Raw genomic sequence first — 19,693 nt, forward strand, 5'->3', positions numbered from 1 at the left:
ATATATATATATATATATGTGTGTGTGTGTGTGTTCCCTTGTACCATTGTTTTAGAAATTTTTGTGTCATACCTTTCGCAGCCATGTTGTACCCCCCTACACCCTACCTATGTGACACAGATAAAACCATGCGCAGTTAAATTAGGTAACTACTTTTGTTTCTTTACAAATGTATATAAATTTCTATATTTGGATCTTATCTAGAAACACCCAAAACAAGGCCCAGGTCCAATGAGCAGCCTTACCTGGCATGTTTGACCATGCAAGTATATCAAATTTTCTTGGATAAATCTAAAACTGATTGACATTCAGCCAGAATTAGGTCATACTGGGTAAAACGGGTCGTGTTCAGAGTCCTGCCAAACTGTATCAGTTGCAAACCACATGTTTTCTTGCTGATGGAATTTATTTTGCCATATAGTAGCCAATTATTGCAGAGCACAAGCATGCTCTTTCACACATGCACACATAAATGCACAAGAGAGAGAGAGAGAGGTTTGATTTGATTTGTTACCTTTGATTTTGCTTGAATGAAGTCATCCAAGTTGAGTGGCCTTAAAACTTGTGGTATGCTGTTTTTACCGCACTGCAAATGAACCATTCAAATGTATCATTCTAGAGAAATGTTAACAAAAGCACATTACTATATCAGAATAGCTAATTGGTATATCTAATGAACATAAGTATCAAACCATGATGAATTTCAGATACATCCACAGGGTGCATTTTACATGCAGTCCCTTCTAGAGCTCCGTATTATAGTCACTACAAAGCACAAAGTATAATATGTTTATCACAAAATCTGACTTACCTAAAAGATTTGCACTGAGTTACAAAAACTAGAAAAACATTAGATGGATAGAAAAAAGAAATTTCAGGATTCCATAAGATAATATTGATTAAGACTTCATGCAACACTCCACATTAATAGCTCGTACTAGATAAAAGCTCTAAATACTACTTCTCTTCAGATAACTTACACCAATTGTGATACAAAGTTATAGATGAATAAAAATACCCGAGTTGACATGTACATCTATGCACAACTGTGGAAGCCCATACTTGGTGAGAAACATTTTGACAATATCAAAAGCCATAGTATAAATTTGCTGAAATTTGCATCCTGAATGACAAAGTTCTAGGTAAGGTACACCAAATGAAGATACACACTGTGCATGATAGGGAAAACCAGTGGAAACAAACAATCTTATTAATCCTAAGAGACAAATTGGAAACGAATTTACCAGTTAATGTCTGGTAATCCCTTCCCCTAACTCCAATGACTTGAGAGGTTGGATCTTTGCTCGTGGGGTGGCTGTTAACAACCTGTCCATTGGAGTTTTGCACCGATCCATCCTCTCACTTGACAGACTACAAGAAGCGAATGAGTGCGTCAAGGGTAAATTAACTGACGACTCATTCTATATGCTCTGGTCTTTCGACCAAATAAGCATCTTACCTGTGAAGGCGATCCCATTTTTATAAGTTTACAGCATTATTCATTTAGCATTGTTTGAGGTCGCACGACTGTCTCATCCGATCATCGCAGTACTAGCGTGTAGTGCATGACTACAAGTACTCTAAAATGAAAGGGGTATAGTTCCTCAATAGAAGCCCCAACAAAAGTGTTTCACAAAGATGTAATGTTTCTCAAACTTTACTTTTGACATTCTTTATCTTTTGAAACAGCCAACAGCTTGTACCAACATTTGGCATGCGATTTTCAAGAATCTCATCCGCTATCGTGGTATCTACATGCCTCGCATGACTCGATATCAACCTCGATAGACGGGATATGGGTTTCTTAACAGAACCCCCCCCCCCCTAAGAAGTTCGCTCAAGCCCCGCTTCGGAGTTACCCGAGATATGTTGAATAAACAAACAAAACCAGCCAATCACATCCTTCCAAATACTTCAATTTGGGCAGTTTTGATGCTTTTGCGCAGCTCCCAAAAATCTCAAGTCTACTTTGCAGGACTACTCACTCGAAAAGCTAGGATCCTTGCTAGGGATCTCTCTCCTTAGACGAGGATGTATCGTTAAGCCCCTGACTCAACTCTTGTCGCAAGAGAGAGAGTGGTAAATGCCTCTCGCATCCTCCACGAGGATGCTTTTTATAGAACATGCAATGAGTGAAAACCTGAGCGTCATCTGCAATGGCAAGGCATTAACGAAACATTTGCAAAAGCAAGAGCCTGGGCGCAAAGCGCGACGGCAAAGGAAAGACCGTAAGCAGGAGTGCAAACGCAAAGCATGGGCGCAAAGCGCGACGGCAAAGGAAAGACACAACAGAAAGTAAAGAACAAGGATCGTGAAACTGCATCCTTGAGTTAAATGCGTACTCGTATAAATATATATATGCATATATATTTATTTAATTATCATTTTTAATTAATTAAACTCAATTCAATTGTCCAAGTCCTTCGTGCAATATTTTCCTACCTTGGGGAGTTACGAGCTTGTTGGCGTCTGCGGGTGTAAGCGATTGATAGCTCGGGTCGCAGGGCACGAGCGAGATCCGTCGTACGAGTTGCAAAAGCAAGATGTCAACATGCTATCTCAATCAGAAAGGTAGAGACGACAGGGGCTTTGTCGTTGTCCTGACGTGAAAGAAGCAGAGGCAGAGGCATTGTGCCCCTGCAAACCTGTTGAACGCGAAAGAATAGGGGCAGGGGCAGGGGCATCGAGCCCCTGCTGACCTGCTATCAACAAACAACGGGGAGGCAGGGGGTTGCACCCCTGCCTGTCGACGGTTCAGGCAGAGGCAGAGATTGCGCCCCTGCCTTCCGAAAAATCGGATAGAGGAAGGAGCTACGCCCCTACCTTCCGAAAATGAGAGTAGGCAGGGGTTGTGCCCCTGTTTGACAAGGTGGAAGAGAGGCAGGGGTAAATCTCCTGCCTAACAAAAACAAGGGAGGCAAGGGGCTTCACCCCTGCCTGCCGGAGGAGCAAAGAGGCAGGGGCGAGGCCCCTGCCCATCGATAAAAAAAGGGGGAGGTAGAGGGCTTCACCCCTGACTGCCAAAATTAGCATAGGCAGGGGCGACGCCCCTGCCTACTAGAAGGAGAAGGCGCAGGGAGGGGGCTCGGCCCCTCCCCCGCCAAACTGAGGGTGCAGGGAGGGGCTAAGCCCCTCCCCTGCAAAACGAGTGCACAGGGAGGGTCTTGGCCCCATCCCTACCAAAGGGTACGCAAGGAAGGGGCTCAACCCCTCCCTTGCATACAGGTGGCACAGGGAGGGGGTTCCTGTCGCTGGAAGGTGCAGGGAGGGTCGCAGCCCCTCCCCTGAACAACGAGGGTGCAGGGAGGAGGCTTGACCCCTCCCGTGCCGGAAAAAGAGAGCAGGGAGGGGCTCGGCCCCTCCCTTGCCAAAAGGAGACGCAAGGAGGGGGATCGACCCCTCCCCTGCCAAATACGGCACGAGGGAGGGGCTCGACCCCTCCCCTGCAAAGCAGAGGCATCGAGAGGGGGTTGGGCCCCTCCCTCGCAAAACACATCGCAGGGAGGGGGCTCTGCCCCTCCCCTGCGATTTAAGGCAGCAAGGAGGAGGCTTTGCCCCACCCTTGCGATTGAGGGAGGTGGCTCAACCCCTCCCTACGCAAACAGAGAAGTGAGGGAGAGAGAGAGAGAGACGAAAGAAAAAGGAGAAGAAGAACAAGGGGAGCGTACCTGGGGGTTGCCGGGAGAAGCTCGCCAGAAAGGAGCCTGCCGAAGGAAGGGGGGTCGCCGGTGGCTGCTACTCTGCAGACGCGAGGAGAGGGGGGTTCGGGTAGAGAGAGAAACGAGAGAGCGAGAACGGAAGAGCAGAGGTGAAGGAGGTTTCGAAGAACCTCCCCCCTTTGCCTTGATGTCTTTAAAAGGCAAAAAGAGAGGCGGTGGCCTCAGGTTGGGTCTGGGTCGGGATCGGGTCTAAATCCGACCCGAATCGAAGCCTCTTTTTTTTTAGGTTTTTATATCCTACCCTCCTTAAAATAATTTCGTCCACGAAATTTCTATTGCATTCATTGGTCAAAATTAAGTCAGGGTATTTTTTCCTGATATCTGACTAAGGCTCTCATGTACATTCATTTATTCCATGGTGTTGTCAACGTACTTTTACAATAGAAATTGTTTTTTATCTGAGCACTTGGTCTCGACAATCAACGATTGCCACAAGTTTTTGTTAAGAAACGGCTTTGAATACATTAGGTTCAATAATGAACCAATATACATGCACATGAAGTGCGGATATACCCACTAAAGGGGAAAACACAAGCACATAATGTGCTAACACATAAACCCACAAAAGGGGCAAAAATGCCTATAAGGCATAAGTTAATATTATTGAAGAGAAGAAGGGTGTAACACCCATTACAATGGAGCAAAAGCTCCTCCAAGAAGTAAAAAATACAAGGGGGAAAAGCCCCTATTTATAAGCCTTTGAGGAGCCACATAGGGGGCTCCCAAAGGAGTCGTTGGGAGCCCCCAACGGTCACATTTGTGACCGTTGGGGGCTCCCCAACGACTCTTTTGGGGAGCCTCCCTAGGTGGCGCAAACCACAAAAAAGAATAAGAAAAGAAAAATAAAAAGAAATTACAATCATATTCCAAATGGAATATGCGTAAAATACATGAAATGACTAAACTACCCCTACGGCTAATAATAGAGAAATATTATATATATATATATATATATATATATATATATATATATATATATATATAATTGGGTAGATACATATACATATATACCATATATGTATATGTATCAACCTTTATATATATATAATATATATGATTACACTGGTTAAGGAATATATTTTAACACCCCCCCTCAAACTTTGCGTGGGGAACGAAAAGATTGAAAAATACAAGAGGAAGAATTTCAAGGCTTCAAGAGTCTTCAGTAAGAATGCCATGGAAATAGCAAATGTCTTCCTCCAAAAGTCTTTTTTGGTGAGCACCTTCCATGATCAATCCAAGGTACTCCTTTCTATCTCATCTTCAAGATCATGTGGAACAAACCAAGAAAAGGTTCAAGTAAAAGATATCTTTGCACTTTAATCAAGTGGAATATTTCACACAAGATGAATCAATCAAAAAATCATATCATATGATTCATCAAAAGATATTCTATGCATACAGGATTTTGATAGAACAAGATAATTACTTATGTATGCAAAACGATTTTAGAAAACCAATTTTCATAATCATATACCATGTTAAAGAGTGCATAATGCATTCACGAGGTCCAACATTGGACAAACCTAACCTCATAATGAGGAATAACAAAAAGGTCCACTAAGGGACACCACAAAAAGCCTATGAAGAGGCATAAGTTGCACATAATTTATTTGAATGAGGGTCTAAAGGCCATAATGAGCATATATAATATCATGAAATGAATCAACACTTAAAAGAGTCATTAATGAACATGCTCCAATCATACTTTAGTCAAGTAATATTACTTGAGCTTACAAGATAGAAAGGCAAGTGTTATTGATTTTATCAATTCTTTTGAAAGCGATTTCAAGAAGGAAATGCTCAAGAGCATAAAAGGAGTGTATAAAACACAAGAGTTCAAAAGGTTTTAAGTCTACTTAAGAGGCAAAATAATGAGTGTTATTTGAGTAGAGAACCTTACACATTTAGGAACATCTCACTCAAATGATTGCAATTACAAAAACGCATTTTGCATATCAAATATAAAAAGTGACCAAAAAATCAAATTGATTTTAAAATATGCGTATTAATGATATGATTCACTTGTATCTTTAAAAAACAAAATATGAATGAAATTTCACAAATTTCAACAATAATTCATCCACCACAAGCAACTACCTCATTAGTCCTCCAAAGCCCATAAATCAAGTGTATAAGCTACTAGATCAAGAATCATAAATATAATGTCATTAAAGGCCAAAGACACGCACAAAGGTGTGCAAAGAAACCTCTTGTCTACCTGTAATAATACTTGAAATGAATGCATCAACGACAAGAACAAAAGAATACACGCCAACATGGACCAAAAGCATCTCTTGTCTACATAAAAATACACTCAATATCAAGTATGTTCAGCTACTAGAACAAGAGTATCAAGTCAACCATGGGCTAAAAAACAATACATCTCTTGTATATATAAAATGGCACTTGAAATGAGTGAAAGAAGTCAACCACGGGCATACATCTCAGCGACTAGAACAAGGACACAAATGCCAACATGGACTAAAGATCGCACACCATGGTGTGAATCAACGTGCCTTGTCTACATATAATAACACTCAAGACAAGTGTGTTCAGCTACTAGACCAAGAGAACAAAGCCAACAAAGGGCTACCAACACACAAAGGTGTAATAAAATTTTTGTCTACATATGATGACACTTAAATAAGAGTTTATAAAAGGAGAAGACTTTTGAGGCAATAAAACTTGTAATGATAAACATATAAATAAAACCTTGAATAGAACTAATAGAGCAATATTCATGAGAATAAATGTGTGAACATACGCACACCAAGAACACTTGGAACACTTATGCACAGAAAGCACAAAACATGAAATCACAAATGTGCAAATGCACTCATAAGATTCATAAACAATAAAAGGTTGGGCAATAATCCCAAAAACCTTGATTTTAATATACCTTAAAACATTTAAGGTTTCAAACACCATATATCCATCACATTTATATATAAATAAGAGCATCCATAAGATCAATGGCCAAAAAAGGAGGAAACGAGTGACACACTCATAATTAGAGATCATATAACAAATCATTTTAGAGTCCCAAGGTGCCCATAACTCACCTCAACAACCATCTTTAATATGGTAAGTGAACAATCTAAAATGACATAACACAAGGTGCCCATAACTTACCTCAACAACCATCTCTAATATAACAATAAGGCCAAACAAAAAAGGATTGATGCATCATATAACTTGTGATGGATAAAAATAAATGTCATAAAAAGGCAATGAACACTTAGGGAAATCATTTTCCAAATATGTGATTTTACAAAGAGGGCCGATTCAAAGGTCCAACATAATTAATCACAACAATATGCCTTATAACAATAACTTTGCATAAACACGAAATTATGTTCAATCATGATTAATTTCTTAAAAGGAAGTCATTATCAAAAGACTTAATAAACACAACATGAAATATTTAAGCAATGTCATGTGTGAGAATGGATTTGGAATAATCCAAGGATCAAATCAAGCCTTTATAATTTGCAATTATATGCATACCAAGATGTAAAATGGCAATAATCTTAAATGAGCAAATTTAGGACGACATGTAACAAGATATTGCGGAAGCACTTACAATGATAAAAGAAACAATCTTACAAGTCCACTAAGGGACAAACACAAGCCCTAAAGAAGGCAATATAAACAACTCTTATTGAAAAGAGAGAAAGAAAGCTCTCAAGCATTCATAAAGATGATGATATTTAAAAAGTCTCATAAAAACCAATATTGTTATTTTAAAAAGAAGCTTATAAGAATCATGAAATCTTCTCAAAGAGCATATACCCATAAGAAGATTCACAAGGATAAAAAGGTCTCTCAAAGAGAGATCCAACAAAAACAAATCCCCAAAAGAGGGTACATATAAAAGGAAGAGGGAAAATTTCATTAAAGTGGAGAAAATTTCAAATAAAAAAAGGAATAATAGGATTGCGTTATGGCAAAAATTCATAATATTATTAAAAACATATGACTTAATAGATTATAATCAGCTTCTAATGTAATAAGTATGCAACAAACATTGATGAAGACCATAAATTTTACAATAAAACACATTTTTGAAATTGAATTGAAGAATGTAAAGAAAATAACCATATTTCATGAGATCATTTTAAAACTTAATTCAACCGGTATTATAAAATGCCTTCTTAATCAAATATTGCTTATATGAAAAAAACTCATTAGGTAAGCAAATAAAACATTAATAAGGAATTTTTCATAGTTAATATATGTCAATCACACGATATTATGAAAAGCCTCATATAGAACATTTTTAGAAGATAAACACATACTTTTAATATGAACCAACAATTATGATGAGAGTATGTGAACAATGTTACATATCTCAAAAACATTTTTCTTTTAAAAGACTTATTTTTCATATAAACAGTATTCTTACAACCAAAATTAGGTATAAATTCAAAAAATCCAATGGTCATATCCAATGGTCAAAAATTCAAAAGATTATCGACCCATTAGATCATGTTTTGAGCAATCACACATTTAATTATTCGAAAAACAAGTTCACCGGTTTTAGAATTTATCAATAAAAGACTTTCAAGAAAAGACATACGAAAAAGAATAATTTACGAAAAAAGGTTCAATGAAATGTTAAGAACCCAAAATCATAATGACAAAGAGAACACATGCAAAACATATCTTTAAGAAAGTTCAATGAAATGTTAAGAACCCAAAAAACATAATGCACAATATTTAAAGAAATATAATGCATACCGAATAATTTTAAGAAACAAAAGAGCGAAATGAGGACTTCACCATTTTTCTTTAAACTTTCTTGAATAGCACGTTTCTCAATGCAACAAAGAGCAACTCGATCCCAACCTTGCTCTGATACCATGATAAGAAACGGCTTTGAATATAAAAAAAATAAACCAATACACATGCACATGAAGTGCGGATATACCCACTAAAGGGGAAAACACAAGCACATAATGTGCTAACACATAAACCCACAAAAGGGGCAAAAATGCCTATAAGGCATAAGTTAATATTATTGAAGAGAAGAAGGGTGTAACACCCATTACAATGGAGCAAAAGCTCCTCCAAGAAGTAAAAAATACAAGGGGGAAAAGCCCCTATTTATAAGCCTTTGAGGAGCCACATAGGGGGCTCCCAAAGGAGTCGTTGGGAGCCCCCAACGACTCTTTTGGGGAGCCTCCCTAGGTGGCGCAAACCACAAAAAAGAATAAGAAAAGAAAAATAAAAAATAAAAAGAAATTACAATCATATTCCAAATGGAATATGCGTAAAATACATGAAATGACTAAACTACCCCTACGGCTAATAATAGAGAAATATTATATATATATATATATATATATATATATATATATATATATATATATATATATATATATATATATATATATATATAATTGGGTAGATACATATACATATATACCATATATGTATATGTATCAACCTTTATATATATATATATATATATATAATATAATATATGATTACACTGGTTAAAGAATATATTTTAACAGTTTTTTCTTGAACGTCATGTCTTTTTGGATGTCCACATCATCGTAATGAATAATGTGTGATGGGTCGTGAACGTATCTGCTCAACATAGATACGTGGAAGATGTTGTGGATCAGAGCATACTGAGGAGGCAGCGCAATACGGTAAGCCGCCTCACTGATCCGATCCAAGATCTCAAATGGTCCGACAAATCGGAGACTCAGTTTTTCTTTCTTCCCGAACCGGAAAACGCTCTTTGTAGGAGATACTTTAACAAAAACCATATCTCCCATTGAGAAAACGAGCTCTCGACGCCGACGATCGGCGTAACACTTCTGCCGACTTTGCGCAGAACACAGACGTTCCCTGATCATATGCACTTGCTGAGTATAGTGTTGTAGCACTATTGGTGAATCTTGCGTCTGTTCACCAACCTTGTCCCAGTAAACAAACAGGTGATCTGCAAGGTTTCTCGTACGGGGCCATTCCGATGCTCGCATGATAACTGTTATTGTACGTGAATTCTGCCAATCCGGTATGAGAGTCTCATTCTCTCTTCCAGTCCATCATGCAAGCTCGCAACATATCCTCCAAAGTCTGAATCGTGCGTTCAGATTGTTCGTCAGTCTGAGGGTGGAAGGCAGTGTTGAAATTCAGTTTCGTGCCTAAGGCCAACTGCAACTGTCCCCAAAACCTTGAAGTGAACCTCGGGTCACGATCGGAGATGATTGACACAGGAACACCGTGCAATCTTACAATCTCCCAGACATAGAGGTCTGCCAAGCTGTCCAGAGACTGACCGAGGCGAATAGGGAGGAAATGCACTGATTTAGTGAGTCGATCCATGATCACCCAAATCGCATCATGTTTCCTCCACGTCCTCGGCAAATCGACGATGAAGTATATTGTGATGCCCCCCCACTTCCATTGTGGAATCTCCATCTGTTGCATCACTCTACCTGGTCGTTGGTGCTCGATCTTAATCTGTTGGCAAGTCAAGCACTTTAAGACGTACTCGGCTACGTCACGCTTCATTCCGCTCCACCAATATCTGCGCTGCAAATCTTTGAACATCTTCGTGCCGCTAAGGTGAATCGTGTACTTAGACTTGTGGGCTTCTGTGAGAATCTCATCTCTTAAAATAGGATCTTCTGGCACCCAAAGACGATCCTTATGCCATACACTTCCTTCCTCACTCAGACAGAAGGGGGTATCGGCCCGCTGCGCTAAAGTCTTCAGCTTTTCGTACTGCGCATCGATCTTCTGTTTGACAAAGATCTTGGCCAATAGCTTAGGTTGAGCTACCATGCTGGATAGACTGATCGAATTTTGAGTGACCGCAAACGGTTTCTACGATACCAAATCGTCGATCAGCTTCTACCCAATGAATAGCATGCTAATAGAAACGTTGGGAGACTTGCGGCTCAGAGCATCGGCCACGACGTTCGCCTTTCCAGTGTGGTAGGACAGGGTGAAGTCGTAATCCTTGAAGAATTCCAGTCAACGTCGCTGCCCCATATTTAGCTCCTTCTGTAAGAACAAATATTTTAGGCTTTTGTGATCGGTAAAAGCCTCAAACCGCTCCCCGTACAAATAGTAGTGCCATATCTTCAATGCGAAGACCACCGCTGCTAACACCAAATCATGAGTCAGAAAATTCTTCTCATGAATTTTAAGTTGGCGCGATGCATAGGCGATCACTCTATTATTCTGTATTAGGACACAACCCAAGTTTGTCCCGGAAGCGTCAGTGTAGATCATGAAGCCACCTTAACCCGAAGGTAAGGCCAACATAGAAGCAGTCGTAAGACATTCCTTCAACATCTGAAAACTGCTTTCGCACTTGTCGTCCCACACAAACTTAGCTTCTTTCTTTAGGAGCTTCGTCATGGGTAGAGAGATCTTAGAAAAGTCCCGGATAAATCTTCGGTAATACCCAGCTAATCCAAGAAAACTCCTGATGTCACGAACATTCTTCGGTTGCTGCCAACTGAGTATAGCCTCCACCTTCGCTAGATCCACGGACACACCTTCCTTGGAGATGACATGCCCTAAAGACATGATCTCCTCGAGCCAAAACTCGCACTTGGAGTACTTAGCGAACAGACGCTCATTTCGCAAGGTTTCGAGAATAACTCTCAAGTACTCACGATGTTGCTCCCAGTTGTCTGAATACACCAGGATGTCGTCGATGAACACAATCACGAAGGTGTCCAAGAAGAGTTTGAACACCCTATTCATGAGGTCCATGAAGGCTGCAGGAGCGTTAGTAAGTCCGAAAGGCATGACCGTGAATTCGTAATGCATGTATCTGGTCGGAAAGGCCGTCTTGGAGATATTATCTCCCTTAATTCTGAGTTGATGGTACCCAGATCTAAGGTCGATCTTTAAAAAGATCTTGGTCCTCTGTAACTGGTCGAGCAGATCCTCGATGTGTGGCAACGGGTACTTATTCTTTATTGTTGCCTGGTTGAGCATCTGATAGTCGATGCACAACCGCAATGATCCGTCCTTTTTTCACGAACAAGAAAGGAGCTCCCCAGGGCGAGACGCTGGGACAAATGAATCCCTGAACCATCAACTCCTGCAACTGCTTCTTGAGCTCTTCGAGCTCTGTTGGCGCCATCCGATATGGAGCCTTTAAAATTGGGGCATTACCCGACAGCAACTTGATGCTAAAATGCACCTCACGAAGCAGAGGAAGTCCTGGTAGCTCCTCTGGGAAGACGTTTAAAAAATCCCGAACCACCTCCAAGTCCCCGATCGGGACTCGCATCGGTTCGAACTGGATGACACTGACCAAGAAAGCAGTGCATCCCTTCCTCAGGTAGTTTTGCGCCTTTAGCAACGAAATCAACTTGCTCGCCCGAACAGCTTTCACAATCTTGAATTTCACCTTGGGCATTCCTAGTAGAGATAAGACAATCCTACTATCTTGGCAGAAGATCTTGGCAAGATACTTATGCAGCCAATCCATGCCGAGGATGACATCAAATTCTGTCATATCTAGCAGGATAGCACAAGCCAGTAAATGTCGATCTGCCAAGACTACGTCCAACTCTGGTACGTAGGCCGCACAAATTGTGTTTTTCCCAATTGAATTATACACCTCAAGGGTATTATGCAAGGGTTTTACAGGTATGTGCAAAAACTCGACAAAATTTACCGAAATAAAAGAGTGTGTGGCACCGTAATCAAAAAACACAAAGGCCGCTTGGTTAGCGACAAAAAGGGTACCTTGCACTAGGTCGCCCTTGGTCAACTGCTCGACCGTGGTGGTGTAGACGCGTCCCGATGCCTTATGACCGCTCGATTGCGGTTGCGACAACTGCTGCTGCGGTGGCCGAGAGAGCAGAGGTGCTCCGTTGTTCTGCCTGAGGTCATCAACTGCCTTTTTGCGACATTCGCGGATGTAGTGGCCCATCTTGCCACAATGCAGGCATCCTCCTGTCTCGAGCGGGCATGCCTGCCCAATGTGAGATCGTCGGCATCTGGGGCATACATTGCCAACCTGCTGCCTGGCTGGGGGGTTGCCCTAAGGCCGCTAACGCTTCGAAGGAGGAAACTGTTTCTTTCCTCCTTCGATCTTTATGGGAAAGAACGACTGTTTGCCTGGGCTGCCGGATGGTGTCTTCGGCTCACCACCCGCAGCGGGTGGCTTCCTGCTCTGTGCACTCTTAGAGTGCTCCCAGACTTCACTCAGGAGGGTGGCGGCAGCAACTGCCGTAGAGAAGGTCGAGGGCATACTAGTTAGGACCCGATACATGAGCTCCTCCTTCAACCCCCCGAATAAACTTTTCTGCCCGCTCGTGATCATCAGCGAACAAGTTGGGGTAGTAGGGTTCTAAACTCTGGAATTTTGCGATGTAATCCGTCAATCTTGAATTGCCTTGCTGAGCTCCAAAAACTCCACCTTCTTCTTCTTCCTCGCATGAGGTGGGAAGTAGTTCTCTAAGAAAGCCTATCTGAAAGCTTTCCAAGGAATTGGTGAAATTCTCGAAAACTGCACACCACGGGCTATGTCCCACCAATTGCGGGCATTGTCCTTCAACCTGAAGATCTCATATAATGTCTTCTTGTCGTCGGGGACTAACAAGACCTCAAACACTCGTTCCACCTGCTTCACCATATCTGGGTCGAGCCTACCGGCGAAGGTCGGGGGGTCAAGCTTCAAAAATTTCTCATACGTCACTGCGGTATGCTGGCTCGGTTCAGGAAAGAGCGCTTGATCCCTTTAGGAACGAATCTGGTTTCGCATAGCCTCTGCCAGAGTACTTAGGGAATCCATCACGAAATCCCGTTGTTCTAACAATTCGTCAGCAGAATCTTCGTTCGAGTTCCTTATCATCCTTGAAGTAAACAAGGGATACCAAATATCAGAAATTTCAGGAAGCTATAGATAGAAGCCAAAAAAATCTGTATTATTCATGCGTAACATGAATAGTTTACAAAAACCCAACAATGTTGGTACATAAGCAGAACATGTCAGGCCACTTTGCTTAACAATGCAAAATACAGCTACAAAGCAAGAAAAATTTGTATACTCACAGCGCGATGCGGATGCTCAATGGCCAAGAATCCTTTCTTCTCTTAGCTTTGATACCAATCTGTAACGCCCCAAAATTTCAAACTTGCGAACCTTTTAGAAAATAGGCAAGAGAGTAGAAAAAATCTCTTTTCTTTCATAGTTTGTTTATAAAATCAGCGGAAGACTATTCTTTTGTTAAATTCAGAAAGGCAAGCTGACAACCTTGGGCCCATTAGCTAAAAGAACCAAAACTCACAATCCATGTTACTTGCAAAACACTTAGAAAAGCCACTTTCATTAAAAGAAGCTCCCAAATAGTACAAAATTCGGATATCCCAAGGAAAATCCATTACAAAACCCAAAAACATCCAGGACGCGAGCTAAGAGCAAGAAAATGAAGTCTTGAAGTCATCTTGCAATCACGACATCGCTCGTGGTGTACCTAATCATCACATGTACCCATAGAATGGGTTAATTTCGCGAAAAACTAGTAGGTGCACAAGAGAGACTAAAGGAAACTAAATTAAGTACATTTAATTCAGATATGCAGTTCAAAACAAGTAAGCAGTTCAAAGTAGGTAAGTAGTGCAACAGTCAAAATGTAGCATGATGATTCATTTGATCGTAAACTGTGAACTACCACGCAATAAGCAAGTCTCATGACCTATCAGCCAGTATGAACAGACTTTATGTTTCGATATTACTGGCATGCGGGAACGCGCAGACAAATTGTAGAAACAACTAAGACTAGTTTGGCGTCTGTTATTCTATGTATTTTCAATAACCCGAATAGCTAGTTGAGTCCGCTCCTAAGGGGACGGCTTTAGCCGACAGAGGATTCCCCAAAGGCAGGTACTTGGCAACAGATGCATTTAACTTCTGCAAAAGTCCATGGGATCTACCACCTAGAATAATGTCTGGTAGTCCCTTCCCCTAACTCCAATGACTGGGGAGGCCGGATCTTTGCTCATAAGGTGGCTGTTAACAACCTGTCCATTGGAGTTTATACTGATTCATCCTCTCACTTGACAGACTACAAGAAGTGAATGAGTGCGTCAAGGGTAAATTAACTAACGACTCATTCTATATGCTCTGGTCTTTTGACCAAATGAGCATCTTACCTGTGAAGGCGGTCCCATTTTTATAAGTTTACAACATTATTCATTTAGCATTGTTCGAGGTCGCACGACCGTCTCATCCGATCATCGCAGTACTAGCGTGTAGTGCATGACTACAAGTACTCTAGAATGAAAGGGGTATAGTTCTTCAATAGGAGCCCCAACAAAAGTGTTTCACAAAGATGTAATGTTTTTCAAACTTTACTTTTGACATTCTTTATCTTTTGAAACAGCCAACAGCTTGTACCAACATTTGGCATGCGATTTTCAATAATCACATCTGCTATCGTGGTATCTACATGTCTTGCATGACTCGATATCAGCCTCGATAGACGGGATACGGGTTTCTTAACAGAACCCCCGCTAAGAAGTTCGCTTAAGCCTCAATTCAGAGTTACCCGAGATATGTCGAATAAACGAACAGAACCAGCCAATCACATCCTTTCAAATACTTCGATTTGGGCAGTCTTGATGCTTTTGCGCAGCTCCCTAAATTCTCAAGTCTGCTTTGCAGGACTACTCACTCGAAAAGCTAGGATCCCTGCTAGGGATCCCTCTCCTTAGACGAGGATGTATCGTTAAGCTCCCGACTCAACTCTTGTCGCAAGAGGGAGAGTGGTAAATGCCTCTCGCATCCTCCACGAGGATGCTTTTTATAGAACATGCAATGAGTGAAAACCTGAGTGTCATCTGCAATGGCAAAACAGTAACGAAACATTTGCAAAAGCAAGAGCCTGGGCGCAAAGCGCGACAGCAAAGGAAAGACGGTAAGCAGAAATGCAAACGCAAAGCCTGGGCGCAAAGCGCGACGGCAAAGAAAATACATGACAGAAAGTAAAGGACAAGGATCGTGAAACCTTGTCCTTGAGTTAAATGCGTACTCGTATATATATATATATATATATATATATATATATATATATAATTGTCCTTTTTACTTAATTGAACTCAATTCAATTGTCCAAGTCCTTTGTGCAATCTTTTCCTACCTTGAGGAGTTGCGAGCTTGTTGGCGTCTGCGGGTGTAACCAATTGACGGTTCAGGTCGCGGGGCGCGAGCGGGATCCGTTGTACGAGCTGCAAAAGCAAGACGTCAAGATGCTATCTCAATCAGAAAAGTAGAGACGACATGGGCTTTGCCGCTGTCCTGACGTGAAAGAAGCAAAGGCAGGGGCATTGTGCCCCTGCGAACCTGCTGAACGCGAAAGAAGCAAGGGCAGCGAGCCCCTGCTGATCTGCTGTCAGCAAACAACTGGGAGGCACGGGGTTGCACCCCTGCCTGTCGACGGTTCAAGCAGAGGCAGGGGTTGCGCCCTTGCCTTCCGAAAAATCGGACAGAGGCAGGAGTTGCGCCCCTGCCTTCTGAAAATGAGAGTAGGCAGGGGGCTTCACCCCTGCCTGCCGAAGGAGCAAGGAGGCAGGGGCGAGGCCCCTACCTGTCAATCAAAAAAAGGGGAGGTAGGGGGCTTCACCCCTGCCTGCCAAAATTAGCAAAGGCAGGGGCAACGCCCCTGCCTACTAGAAGGAGAAGGCGCACGGAGGGGGCTCGGCCCCTCTCCTGCCAAACTGAGGGTGCAGGGAGGGGCTCGGCCCCTCCACTGCAAAACGAGTGCACAGGGAGGGGCTTGGCCCCATCCCTTCCAAAGGGTACGCAGGGAAGGGGCTCAGCCCCTCCCTTGCATACAGGGGGTATAGGGAGGGGGCTCCTGTCGCTGGAAGGTGCAGGGAGGGTCGCAGCCCCTCCCCTGAACAACGAGGGTGCAGGGAGGGGGCTCGACCACTCCCCTGTCGAAAAAAAGGAGCAGGGAGGGGCTCAGCCCCTCCCCTGCCGAAAGGAGATGCAGGGAGGGGGCTTGATCCCTCCCCCACCAAATACGACACGCAGAGAGGGGCTCGACCCCTCCCCTGTAAAACAGATGCATCGGGAGGGGGTTGGGCCCCTCCCTCGCAAAACACATCGCAGGGAGGGGGCTCTGCCCCTCCCCTGCGATTTAAGGCAGCAAGGAGGGGGCTTTGCCCCTCCCTTGTGATTGAGGGAGGCAAGGAGGTAGCTCAGTCCCTCCCTGCGCGAACGGAGAAGTGAGGGAGAGAGAGACGGAAGAAAAAAGAGAAGAAGAACGAGGGGAACGAGGGGAACGTACATGGGGGTTGCCAGAAGAAGCTCACCGGAAAGGAGCTTGCCGGAGGAAGGGGGGTCGCAGGTGGCCGCTACTCGGCAGACGCGAGGAGAGGGGGGGTCGGGTAGAGAGAGAGAGAGAGAGACGAGAAAGCGAGAACGGAAGAGCAGAGGTGAAGGAGGTTTCGAGAAACCTCCCCCCTTTGCCTCGCTATCTTTAAAACGCAGAAAGAGAGGCGGTGGCCTCGGGTTGGGTCTGGGTTGGGTCCGGATCTGACCCGAATCCAAGACACTTTTTTTTAGGTTTTTACATATCTTGTGTGGCAAAGCTTTGGGAATACATCGGTTGGTATCAAATTTTATGATGGTATCAGAGCAAAGGATTGAAGACTGACTCCTTCAAGTACGTGAAAGATCCTGTTATCTAAGTTTTCTTCTCTTCCAAGTCATCCATCATCTACCTATTCTTCTTTGTTTCCTTGATATATTTCTTGATCTTATATTTCCCAATCAAACTTCTTATTCCCTTGCCCAAAACAATCTTTTCTTCTATTAATCATAACATATAGATCGATCTATAGGTTTTCTTCTCACTGACGAGTTCTTTGGTTCTCCCGTTTCATAGTTTTGAAAATATTTTATTTCTTTCCACGGTTTTAAAAGCTCGAGTTTCACCTCATATTGAGGTCTTCATGTTACATTGAGGTTGAGGTTGTTGTCTATTGATCAGATCTGTGGAAAAAAAAAACGCAGATCTCATTTATTGCTCTTTGGAAGTTTTTTGGGTTAACTTATTTCTATTATAGTTGTAACGTGAAAATATTGAAATTCTACCTTCTTTATTGTGCCCGTGGAATCCGTTCATGCACGTGGAATCCGAAAGTACCCATGACTTTCGTTGTTGGGCACTTCTCATCCCTTCTTGTGTAATTTACTTTTTCTATTACACAAGAACCACAATATCAATGGATCCGAACCCTCATATAGGCTTGTCCTCCACCTTTCTGCCTCGGTGTCTGAAAAGTTAAAACATTCCAATTTCCTGACTTAGAAGAGACAGATTTCACGTTTTATTAGAAGTCGGGATCTTGCAAGGCACCTGGATGGATCAGCCAAGATCTTACCAGAGTTCATCCTACAAGAAGAAAAAGATGATAAAGGGAAGTCCTATTGTCTTCTATTATCTAAAATCTAGAGTACATTAGTTGGATGAAGCGAGATCCAGCTCTGGACGCATATATTATCTTATCTCCACTCTCTCACAGGAGGTTCTTTTAGGCATACCAGATGACTGTAATGCCATGCAGCTTTGGGGAAGATTGGTTCAGACCTACTCTCAGATTTCTGAAGCTAAAATTATGTATTTAGTAAGGGAATTTCAAGATTTGAACAAAGGGCCCATGAATGTTTGACTATCTGAACAAAGGGCCCATGGATCAACTTGGCATGGTAGGATGTGAGATACAAGACAAAGAGAAAGTTAGGCAGGCCTTAAGTGGACTTGGACTGATGTTCCATGTCTTATATACTATGTTGTCTCTTCTCCCTGCCCTACCTATTTTTAATGAATTAAGATCAAAATTGTTGGATTATGAGCAATCGTTGAACAGTCTAAAGGAGAAAAATAAAGATACTAGGACTTCTAATAATGTTCTTATACTGGTGTTGGAAGAGGCCGAGGTAGGGAAGGTTTTCGAGGAGGGCCTCGTGGTCATTGTTGTGGAAACAATCAAAGAAAGGCATTTTGACATTGCCCACTATGCAGCCTTTTGGAGGAACCAATCATAATCGGGCTGGAGGTGTACTGACATGCTATATCTGCAAGTAAAAGGTTCATGTGAAGGCTAACTGTTGGTTTAAAGATTATCCAAATTACAATGGTTTAAAGATTATCCAAATTACAACCTTGAAGTAAATATTGTTCAAAACAAAAACCAGGCAGTGGCTCAAGGTCAAATTTTCAATCAAGGGCAGCATAGTAACAATCAATTGAGAAGCGAGAAGGATTCTCCTATTGCTGCACTTGTTAGTCATAATTTCAAAAAGAGTGAAGGTTATTGGCACATCGATTCTAGAGCAGCCACTCATACTACAAGTGCCGTAGGTAGGTGTTTGAAATTAATTCCATATTTTGGTTGGAATATTGTTTTCATTGGAGATGGGGCTCACCAACCAATTCCTCATGTTGATAGTGTCCAAATTCCTTTGTTAAATTCTAGATCATTATCATTGTCCAATGTTTTGTGTCTCTAATATTACGAAAATTTTAATTTTTGTTTCTAAACTTGTTGATGATACAAATTCCTACGTTGTATTTACTCCATCTTTTGTGTATGTGAAGGATCTTCTTACGAAGAAGGCATTCGCTGAAGGAGAACGGTGTAGGAATATGTACGTCATCAAGGAAGATATTCATCCTTCAGAGTCATCCGTTTATGTTTTAGCTTCAAAGCTAGTTTGCCTTGATGTTTTTGTTTCCGATGTTGTAGAGTCCAATAAAGCTACAATATGGCATTATTATCTTGCCCATTATAATTGTGGTTTTGTTGAGAGATGTGTCTAATGGGCTAATTCCCAAATTCAGTTTATGTAATAAACAGTCTTTATGTCCTAGTTGTCATATTTGTAAGTCATGCTCGTTACTCCTGAATTTATTTCATGAAAAATAAATCTGATGTGTTTAATATCTTTCGTAAATGTTGTGCCTCCATTA

General features: G+C 41.9%; 1 protein-coding gene across 2 annotated transcripts in view; it reads right to left on the bottom strand.

Moving 5' to 3' along the window:
• The window catches only part of LOC149816687 (uncharacterized), a 138,579-nt gene that overhangs the window by 14,318 nt on the left and 104,568 nt on the right, over positions 1-19,693 (bottom strand). For both annotated transcript variants that reach the window (XM_089988140.1, XM_089988139.1), the window contains one exon: positions 515-586. In XM_089988140.1, the coding sequence (XP_089844266.1) occupies positions 515-586 (72 nt within the window). The remainder of the gene's footprint in view (positions 1-514; positions 587-19,693) is intronic.

Source organism: Nuphar pumila, chromosome 14 (assembly GCF_984573655.1).
Source record: "Nuphar pumila chromosome 14, dmNupPumi1.hap1.1, whole genome shotgun sequence".
Lineage (NCBI taxonomy): Eukaryota > Viridiplantae > Streptophyta > Magnoliopsida > Nymphaeales > Nymphaeaceae > Nuphar > Nuphar pumila.